This window comes from Callorhinchus milii, unplaced genomic scaffold (genome assembly GCF_018977255.1).
Source record: "Callorhinchus milii isolate IMCB2004 unplaced genomic scaffold, IMCB_Cmil_1.0 Scaffold1, whole genome shotgun sequence".
NCBI lineage: Eukaryota > Metazoa > Chordata > Chondrichthyes > Chimaeriformes > Callorhinchidae > Callorhinchus > Callorhinchus milii.
In genome coordinates this window covers 115185677-115196505 of record NW_024704742.1, presented here as the reverse complement: position 1 = coordinate 115196505, position 10829 = coordinate 115185677, and the positions used below count along the sequence as shown (strand labels likewise).

The 10829-nt window shown below is 42.2% G+C and overlaps 1 protein-coding gene across 3 annotated transcripts; it reads right to left on the bottom strand.

Moving 5' to 3' along the window:
• Nucleotides 1-1176: 1176 nt before the first annotated feature.
• On the bottom strand, nucleotides 1177-10187 carry smn1 (survival of motor neuron 1, telomeric). 3 transcript variants are annotated; one of them, XM_042334613.1, is made up of 9 exons: nucleotides 10035-10187; nucleotides 9476-9547; nucleotides 6293-6418; nucleotides 5265-5459; nucleotides 5001-5168; nucleotides 3915-3983; nucleotides 2980-3093; nucleotides 2348-2434; nucleotides 1177-1341 (listed from the first exon to the last, which is right to left on the bottom strand). In XM_042334613.1, exons 1-8 carry the CDS (start codon nucleotides 10134-10136, stop codon nucleotides 2378-2380), a joined length of 903 nt encoding a protein of 300 aa, XP_042190547.1. In that variant the 5' UTR covers nucleotides 10137-10187; the 3' UTR covers nucleotides 1177-1341; nucleotides 2348-2377. The 3 variants fall into 3 exon arrangements, with proteins under 3 accessions (XP_042190547.1, XP_042190544.1, XP_042190553.1); XM_042334610.1 differs by having other exon boundaries at nucleotides 2386-2434; XM_042334619.1 differs by lacking the exon at nucleotides 6293-6418 and having other exon boundaries at nucleotides 2386-2434.
• Between the last annotated feature and the right edge of the window lie 642 nt (nucleotides 10188-10829).

Sequence of the window (10829 nt, the reverse complement as noted above, 5' to 3'; positions counted from 1 at the left end):
GGGATAAGTAAGACTATGTTTCAGCGCTCCGAGACACTGCCCCACATAACAGTATATAAACACAAGTTGTTGTTGTAGTTATCAGAGCAGTGGTGGCCAACCTGTGGCCCGCGGGCCGTCATGAAACGGCCCCCGAGCATCCGCAGGAGTCCAGGTAAGTACTCGTTGTTGTTTTTCTTGATTGAATATTTCTTGATTTACGGCATAAATCGAGAAATATTCAATCAAGAAAATTTATTTTGTTGGACGACCATAAACGTTGGCTACCACTGAGCGACAGTATTCTTTCAAGTGCTTTGAAGCTATTGATTCCATAATGTGGTATAGTTCAAAGGGTACCCACTGCTAACTTACCCAATCGATATCACTGGCAAGCCTTGGCAATGAGTGTTGGCCTGATCCATTCTCTTCCAAACTTACTTAGCAGCAGGAATCACGAGATAGCAATTGGGCGTCCTTTTTTTCTCCTGCCTAACCAAGGCTAATTGTTATGATGTCTTGCTCCAGTTGCGAGATTATACGTTGCTGCCTCCAGTTTAGATCAGCCAACTCAGAAGACCGAAGAAAATAAATTTCTGATCTATATGAGTTTCACACTGTGGAGTGGCTTTTCTTAAAATAGAAAAGGCAGTATTTCTTTCACACCATCTACAACCAATCACAAGCAAACTTATAATAATAATCCTTGCATTTGATATAGCGCTTTACACGTCTTCAAGACATCTCAAAGCTCTTCACAGAATATACTGTAAAGTGCATTGACTGTACATTTGTGGGTGAAACGCGGCAGCGAATTGCGCAGCAGTGTCCCACAAACAGTCATGGATTGAAGTGTCCAATTTTGTTATTGTTTTTTTCTCTCTACCTTCCACCTAAAGGGGCAAAAAAGCATGGTTACAATTGCAAGCCTTTATCCTAATAAACCTGCTCAATTTACTATTTATTTTACCCTTCATTAATTTGGATGTCAGATTAAAAAAGCACACACTTAGTGAGTACTATTTTAAAGCTAGAAATCCAGTGGTTACTGTTTCCTAACTGAGTGTAGATAAATATATTAATTGGGCTATAAACTGAAATAGTTTAAAAACTCTGAACTGCATTTTGTGCCTTTCTTCTCCTTCCACTCACCCATTTTACACCAAATAATTCCTACAGAATGTAAAAGGCAAGATGTCAAAACAGAAAAAAAATTTTATTCACAAGTTGATAAAAAGTATTTAGTCAATACAAAGAATTCTCAAGAACACACTAATGGTTTATTCGTACAGATTTGACATTCTACTTCACTTTATCTGTATCAAAATTGTTACACTCTCTCCTTGGGAGATAAAGATCCACCTGCAAAAGAGGGAAAATGTAATTAGTTACAAGTTTCAGTTTTCAAATATAATACCCATAGAACTCTAGAACAAATTTAAATAAGTCATCCTATTTTCCAGCTAATTCAAAACTGCAGTCACAATGATAGCAATTATTTAGTTATGTATATAACTTGAACAGAAACACTCGTAAGCAACATTTCATGAAAATTTGCATTCGCCAAAACAAGGGATGAGATATTTACACTTGTAACATTCAGCTTACTCATCAAGTGTTCCTCAGTCAGGTGCCTCAAAGGGCTAGTTCCTGAGTAAAACTCCCTCTACTCTTCCTAAATATTGTATCTTATCTCCACCCTAGAACACTTATAGATTTAAAAATTAATATTTATTGTTGGTAAATTTTATATTGTGAACTCATGTTCATTAAAGCAAGTTGAAAATTTTCCAAACTCGGTTTACACTCTCACTCTTCAATCTGAATTGATTTTAATGCTCCACAACTACATAAACTTTGTTCATATTAATATGAATATAATCTTCCCTTTTAAGCTGCATTTGATTTTGCCACTGCGGTCCAGGAAAGCTCTGGAAATGTGTTTTGTGCTAGGGTAACATGAGCACAGTAGCATTCTGTATCTCATCTAAGTGACATTATATTATAAATAGGAGTTATAATCCTCACCTGATTTGTGTGTGCACATTTGCCAGTTGGGGAATTAGTGGGAATATTAAGGAAATACTTATTTTCTCTCACTTTTCCCACCCCGAAGCCAAAGGATGGGTAGTGGCCCTACTGCCCCCCTTCTTAAGATAATCTATCCCAGTAAACAGCAAGCCACCGACTTTTCTAATCCATATGGCAAGCTGTGCATCTACATCTTGAGTTACTTGGCAACCCACTAGACTGATACTATTGAAAGAGTTTTATACTATCTGTAATCTTATTGGCAAAACTGGCAGAGTTGTGAAAAGAAACATAACCACTTTGTCATTGTTCATCTGCTAAATACTGAGAAACTCACCATTCTAACAAACTCTCAGAGCCCACTTGTTTACTTACGATGAGAACTTTTCCCCAAGGCCTCTTCTGCTCGGCCTTGTTTAAGACCCTACAATAGAAAAATTGCAATAAGTATCAGATTCACCTTTACCTTCATCTAAAAGAAAGCCATCACTTTTATTGTGCAAAGGGAACTAATTTTAGCAATGCCAAGTCAAAACTTATTTTGCTTAAATATTACAGTCAAACATGTTCAAGCAACTACCCCCAATTAACAACTACCCAGGAGCACACATCAATGAATCCTTAGTCAGAGGACAGCCTCATATAAAGGTCAATTTGGCCCAGTTTGCCTGAGAGGTTGTTGAAGACAGGTTTGACAGTAATTATATTTGCAATGTCACATTATTATTTAAAAAAACATTAATTTGCAAAGTAATGCAGGTTCTCATGAGTGCTAAATATTCAAATGGTGAGAAGGAAATGTGGAAAAGTATGAAAGGTTAAGTTTATTTAGGATACAGATACAATATAAAACACCACCAACCTTCACACATATATCTACCTTATATAGTTCTAAATACACTACTATACATTATGCTAGAATGATAGCATTAAGAAAATGATTTCATAGAAACTGCAACAAGTACTTACCAAATAATAACCAGTGTGATAGCCACTCATGTACCATGCTATTAACATGCTTCCTAAAGCCTCATCATCCTCATCAACTGAATCTGGGCCCATTGGCGGTGGAGGAGGAATTAACTAGAATCCAGAAGGGGAAAACTCAGACCATAAATAAGTTTACAGTTCCTAAATAAAAATTCAAGTTACCTCAATTTAGTCTTCAAACCCTGTCACACTTACAACCTAAAATGTAACATTTTATAAAAAGCTTCTAAAGATCGAGAAGAGTTACATTTTATACTACAGTATTAATAAAAATCACATGAGGCTTACATCTCGAAGCGCTTGAAGGAGATTTACTGTAAAATGTATATTATAGGCAGCAGCCAATTTCATATAGCAACGTCTCACAAACATTGTTGGCCACGACATTAGGAGAAACTCCCTTTTCTTTCTGAATAGTGTCATTGGTCCACAGCTGTTTGTGGGACACTGCACTGCTGTGTGCAATTGGTTGCCACTTTTTGCCCACAAAAACATACAGTCAATTCACTTTACAGTATATTCTGTGAAGCGTTTTGAGACATCTCAAAGATGTGATAAGGTGCTATATTGAATGCAAGAATTATTATTATTATGGCACTTGGCACACTGTAATGTCTCTCAAATAGGCCTGAAGTGAATCACTCATCTTAACTGAGGGATTGTGGCCAGTACACCTGCAGAGATTCCCTTCTCTTTTTGAATAGTGCCATGGGACCTTTAGCATCCATCTTAACAATTTTGTTTAAGAATATAAAGACTGTAACCATTTTCCCCCAGGTGCCTCACTTCCTCCATCTCATCAAGAGGAGAGATAACTTCTCAAATAATGCTTTTAATAAATCACAACACATCTGGATTTTTATCCAATTTGTGCTGCTGCTTCAAATTTAATACTGAAAAGGAAACTCACTCACCGGTGGTCCTCCAGGAATTGTTGGTAGGCATCCAGGCAAGAAAGGAGGTGGGCCAAACTTGGCATCAGGCTGCATAACAAAACAAAATGCAGATTCAATGATGTTCAATGAATTTACAGTATAGTTATCTAATTCCATTAAAACTTTCACAGAATCAAACTGCATCTTATTCTAATGTCAAGTGTAATTTTCGCTCACAAATATACAGTCAATTCACAGTATATTCTGTAAAGCACTTTGAGACTTCGAGAAAACGTGAAAAGCGCTATATCAAATGCAAGGATTATTATAATTTCTGGAATACAGCTAAAAATTTTCAAATTATTAAGAATATAGTATAAAAATATAAAAGACAAAACACCATTCAAAGCATCAGTATCCAGGTCTATAACATGGTCCAATCTAACAATTCAACCATATATTCCAGCCCAACTATTGTCTGCATTAATAGTTGATCCAATTTTTGTTTGGCTATTGCACTTAATTCTCTGACTATCACTCTTTATTTTGTATACTGTCTAAGCATCTTAAAGTGCTTCACAGTTGATTTTTAAATGTAGTGACTGTATGCAAGTACGTAGTCACTGCACTCAAAAGCAATTACCCATGAAGCATATTGAGATGTTTCAATGCAATGCAGAGCAGAATTTAGTTTTAAATTTGAACAGCTCCACCAAATGGAGAGATACTTCCTGCTGCAAATTGCATCATACAGTATAAATAAATTCAAGATTGTGCACAAATAGGTCATAGTTAATTGTATTATGGAAGCAGATGAACAATCAGCTCTTTGACATTTAAGTCCACTGAAAGTTCCTGCATGTTTATCAGACAAAGGGAGAGTAAACACAATACAATCATTCTACATTGCTGGGAATCGCTCTAAATCTAGAAACTACATCCGCTAGATTGATGAGTAGGGTTCCAGTATCATTCACACTACCTAAACCCAATTTATACCTCACTAAAATGATGGCTATTCACCAAAGCAAACATTACATTTTTAAAGGGGGGGGGGGGGGGTGGTAAGAGAAAGAGTGAAGGAGGTCCATAGTGAAATCTACAGATATTTCTATATAGACTTACAGAGCCAAACCCTGGTATTTGAGATGGTTTAGGGGGATGTTTTTTGGGTTCTCTGGTCCAGTTAGGTTGAGGTGCTGATGGTCTGAATTTAGCTTCCTTTTGAGGACATCTATCTGTAGATGATGCTGTTTCACTCTCTTCTGTGGACTGACGGTCCGCCCCATCATTCTGCGTATAATAGGACATAAAAGACTGTATTTTACCTACCATCGCCAAAAGAAGTTACAATTTTTGAGGCTACAAACAAACCTGAATGTTGCTCACCTCTTTTAGTCCCTCACTCTCTGCCTCAGAGCTGTCAACAGGTATCAAATCAGACAGATTCTGTTCTTCCTGGTTTCCATACCCAGTGTACATCACAATGCATGTGCTTTGCTTTTCATTAACTGACTGAATAATAGCTGGGTACATGTTGCCATCTTCGGTCCACACTGCATTGCACACATCACCAACCAACCACTGATTTTAAACCGGTGCAAAAGAGAAAATGAAGACAAATTTACACCTTTTAAACACGATTAAGACACTACAATACAAATTTACATTCATATAGCCAAGGCATACCCAAACTGGGATGGAATCAGAGGAGGTGGGGGGAGCGGGGGGGAAAGATGAAGAAATCACAGTCAAAGAGGTAGGTCTTGAAACAGAGCGTGGAGTCCTGAGCTCAGTGGTTAGAGCACTCGCCTCGCAAGCGAGAGACCTGGGTTCGATTCCCAGCAGGGCGAAACCATGGGCAAGTTTCCTTACTCCACACACCTGATAATAATCTCTCAAGAAAAAAAATAAAATAAATTTGGTCACTCAATCCACGACTATTTGTGGGACACTGTTGTTCGCAATTGGCTGCCGCGTTTCACCCACAAATATAGTCAATTTACTTTACAGTATATTCTGTGAAGCGCTTTGAGATGTCTAGAAGACATGAAAAGCGCTGTAACAGATTATGACTATTATTAAACGAGGTGAAGGAGGGAGCAAGTCAAAGGGATTCAGGATTGAGTTCCAGAGAGTGGGGGCGGTTAGGCTGAAAGTCCACCAATCGATGGTAAGGTGGGTAGGGTGGGAGATATAAAAAAAGCCAGCACTACACTCATTATAGTAGCATTCCATTAACCTTAGTATCTGAAAATATAGCAGCCAACTTCTTTATGATCTCTATATCACAGCTAAATATGTTCTTCTTGATAACATTTTTATTATATTCTTTTATTTGCCTTCACTTCGGTTTTAAAATTTAAGGAAATTTTCCACTTAAATTTGAATGATCCTAATAAATGATTTTATTTTACCCTTCTATCCAGATGTACATTACTCTTCTTCCTGCTTCTATTCTTCTTTTTGCTTTTTCGTTTTGTTCCAAAGCCACTATAATCCTTGTTATCAGACTCAACATATTCACCATTCTTCAGGGCATTCTAAACAGAGGAACAGACATGTAAACCAAAATATTCAACACGTCAACATTGAACCATGTTTTAGTAAAATGTCTCCTCCTCACGAAGTAAGCAAAAATACACTGGAAATTATAGTCAATGGAGAAAATTATGGGTTCCAGCACAATGTTAGAATTGTATGATGAAGTGACACACTTGTGTTTCTCTATATTGCAAGTTCCTGATCTCATACATTTCCCAAAGTAGGGAAAACAAAATTACTGTTTAATTTAATATGGCTTGCTCCACGTCCCCCGCCCGGCCTACTCCAACATCAGCATCCGGGCCTTCAGCCTTTTTGCCCCCAGCCCATGCAACTCCATCCCACATTTCCTTCGCTTCACTCCCTCCCTTGCCTCCTTCAAAGCGCGTCTCAAAACTCTCCTCTTCGACCAAGTCTTCAGCCACCCTCTTACCCTCCACCCTCCCCAATCCCGACCTCCAGCTTGGTTCCAAATCCCTGACTGTCCAGTGCCTTGGAACGTCCTCCTGACATGCAAGTCACTTTACAAATGTTTTGTATTCTATATGGTATAAAATCAAATGGGAATCAGACAACAGGAAGCAAATGTACCAGAAGAAAGCATTTGATCTGCTTTATTGTTCCAAAAAATATTTATTTTTTGATAAACAGAAATACATTATGCTTAAGACTATCCAATTGTCCATCTAGGATCACCTACCCACCTGAGCTTTGGTTTAGAGCAGGGGTGACAAGCGCATCTGGCCGCAGGGGCCATTTAAGTTAACAAGAACAACAACAACATGGATTTATATAGCGCTCTCCATGCCGGACGGCATCTCAGAGAGCTTTACAGTAACGGATCCCGGGACCGAGCCAGGGGGAGGGGGAGGAAGGTGACCAAAGGCGGAGTCGAAAGGAAAGGTCGTCAGCAGAGACTTTAAAATGGGAAGGGAGGGAGCAAGACGAAGGGAGTGAGGAAGGCAGTTCCAGAGCCTCGGGGCATAGTGGCTGAAGGCACGGCCGCCGAGGGTGGAGCGGAGAACTCGGGGGACGAGGAGGAGGCCAGACCCGGAGGAACAAAGGCAACGGATACAGTTTTGAGGAGAGAGGAGGTCGGAGAGGTGGGAGTGTGGGGGGGGCGGGGACTTGAATACAGGGTGAGGATCTTGAAATCGATCCTCTCTGGGATAGGCAGCCAGTGCAGTCTGGCAAGGACTGGGGTGATCAGGGAGCGGAATATGGTGCGGGTGAGAATGCGGGCGGCAGAGTTTTGAATGATTTGGATTTTATGGATGGTAGTGGATGGGAGACCGGCGAGGAGGGCGTTGGAGTAGTCCAGCCGAGAGGTGACAAAGGCAGGGACCAGGATTTCAGCAGCTTTTGGGGAGAGGTATTGGCGGAGACGGGCGATGCATCGGAGGTGCAAGAAAGCGGCGCTGGTGAGGGACCGGATGTGGGGGAGGAAGGATAATTGGGGGTCGAACCTGACGCCAAGGTTGCATACGGGTTCGGAGAGTTTTAGGGGGAGTTCGGGTAGGTGGAGGAGGTGAGAGCCATGAGATTTTAGACGTTGACGAGAGCCAAAGAGTATCGCTTCGCAAAGAGAGGTGGAAAAATAGAGTTGGGTGTCATCTGCATACATGTGGAAATGTACGCCATGTCTGCAGATGACATCCCCAAGAGGGAGCGTGCAGATCAGAAAGAGTAGGGGGCTAAAGATGGATCCTTGGGGTACCCCACAGGTGACCAGGTGAGAGCGAGAGGAGAAGCCATTTGTGCAGACATACTGCTGGTGGTTTGTTCACTGTTCACTTGGTGGGCCACACAATATTAAAAAAAATTACCCGTACTGCATAATTTCTCGTCATTAAAAAAAGTATACAAGCAAATACTAAGTTTCAATTTTTAACTTATGTTTCCAAAATATTACTTTTTTAACATCAAAGAAAAAATACCATCAGGCTGTGAAAATGCTATTTTTAAAAAAAAATACAAATGTGGCATAATCCATTAAAATTTGACAGTTTTACAGGAGACCGTAATGCTCCAGTGGGTAACGTTCAACATTAAAATATAATATAAATGGTCAAAAAATTGAGACACAAGCAAAGCCATTCTGTTTTGAAAAAAAGCGGTCTTTGAACGGAAGGTAAAATTAATCCCCAAATCCCTAAAGGATTATTTCCTCTGTATAAGGATGCATGGAGAGGTGTTGGTAAGATTTTTCTTTCTCATTTAATTCAAAATAACATTTTCCTCGAGCAGGACCAGCACTCGTCTGCACTGTTAAACTGCCGGCCTCCACATTCAGTGCGTGTTTTCAGGCTGCCATTTCCATTGAAAACCTAGAGGGAGCCCTTACCCAGTTAGTTGCAAAGCACAAGTCCAATTGAGACCGAGTTGTACAAAATTGGAATGCTGGATCATTCAGACACACACATAGGCTGAAGACAAGTTGTCCTGACTGTAGTTTCTCAGTGTTGTGGTTGCGACTATTGAGCAGGCTGCCAAATATCACCCCACCCTATGTTTGACACCCCTGGTTTAGATCATTAACAGGAACCAGAATTAACTCGAGTGGAAAGAATCCGTTGTCCCACTCAGGCTAGCTGGTCGGTCATCAGGAGCGCCCTGGAGTATTGTGGATTCTCCTAGCTCTTGGGAGACCAGCGAGGTCTGCCTTTGGGAAGGTCAAGTCAAGGCTACACCGTGAACCAATCTGTTCTCTTAACAACTCCCTATTTACATCCTATTAATTTTATCCCTCAATTAAACGTTATAGTGGCACGTTTGACACCCAATGAGAAAATCACTCAATGAAAACCTGTCTCCCCGAGTAAAAATCCAATTAAAAATAATGATAATAATAAATTGGTCACATCAACCCACGACTGTTTGTGGGACACTGCTGTGCGCAATTGGTTGCCGTGTTTCGCCCACAAATATACGGTCATTTTACTTACAGTCTATTCTGTGAAGCCCTTTGAGACGTCTAGAAGACATGATAATGCATCAAATGCAAGGATTATTATCATTATAAACCCGCTGTCTCCCGGTGTAAAGCCGCTGTTTACCTTAAACGAGGTCACCGCCTTATCGTACGCTTTGATCAGAGCTGTGTCGTCCCAGATGTCCGAGTCATCACTCTGGGCAAATAAGGGAGAAAAATCGGCCGTTAGTGACCCAGAGCTCATGGAGGAGGAGAAGGCCCCAGATCCCACCTCCCCCTTCCCTCAGGACCCCCTCCCTCTCCCCCCACCGCCCCAGACCGCCCTCTCTCCCCACCCCCCACCCCCAGGACCGCCCTCTCTCCCCACCCCCAGGACTATCCCCCCTCTCTCTCTCCCCCCCAGGACCCACCCTCTCTCCCCCCAGGCCCCCCCCTCTCTCACCCTGGGACCAATACCCTTTTCCCCCCAAGGCCCCTCTCTCCCTTAGGACCCCCCAGGCCCCTCTCTCCCCCCCACCCCACTCTCTCCCCCCAGGACCCCCACTCCCTCCCCCCGGCCGCTCGGGACCTTCTTCTCTCAAACTCACTCTAAGCCGCGCTAACCCCCGCTGTGATCAGTCACAGGAAGGCCTGAAGCCGCCTCTCCCCGGGCCTGAGGTGGGAGGGAAGCCACCGGGACCCACCTGTCCGCAGCCGCGCCTGAAAACCACCTCCTTCTCCTCCCCCATGTTGGCGTCGAGCAGCGCCTCGCAGGCAGCACCAGCCAGGCACTCTGTGGTTGTCATCACACCGCGACCACTTTAGCGTACGCGCTCCGACGGCCGCGCTTTAACCCGGGGGGGGGGGAGGGGCGCGATTGCGTCATCGCAAAGCGACGCCCGGTGCCTGGGCGAGGGGGGTGTCGGTCGGTCGGTCGGTCAGGGCGTCGCCATGTCAACCGACAAACCATTAATCCTATAATAATAATAATAATCCTTGCATTTGATATAGCGCTTTTCACGTCGGGAGGACGTCCCAAAGCGCTTCACAGAACACACTGTAAAGTGAATTGACTGTATATTTGTGGGCGAACGCGGCAGCCAATTGCGCACAGCAATGTCCCACAAACAGTTGTAGATTGAAAATGACCAATTTATTATTGTTTTTGTTTTTTGGAGGGATTATTATTAGGCTCTGTGTGGAGTAAGGAAAACAGCAACTTACATTCACAGCAACTTACTGCCAACACATCCGTGTTTTGATTGACCTTTTCCCAGCCGGAGAGAAAGTCTGCAGAAAAGCACCTTTTTTTGTTGTTGTTGTTGTTGTTGGCGTTTGTTGTCTTGACCCCACAATTTACACGTTTGCAAAACCAACGAGAGAAGGGCTCGAGCAGGTGTGTCCTCGGGAAGGTGAGAAATATTTCTCAACGGAAAGCAAAACTACACAAAAAAAAAGCTCTGGAGTCTTATTTCAGGCGGAATGACCTGTGTCCAGGG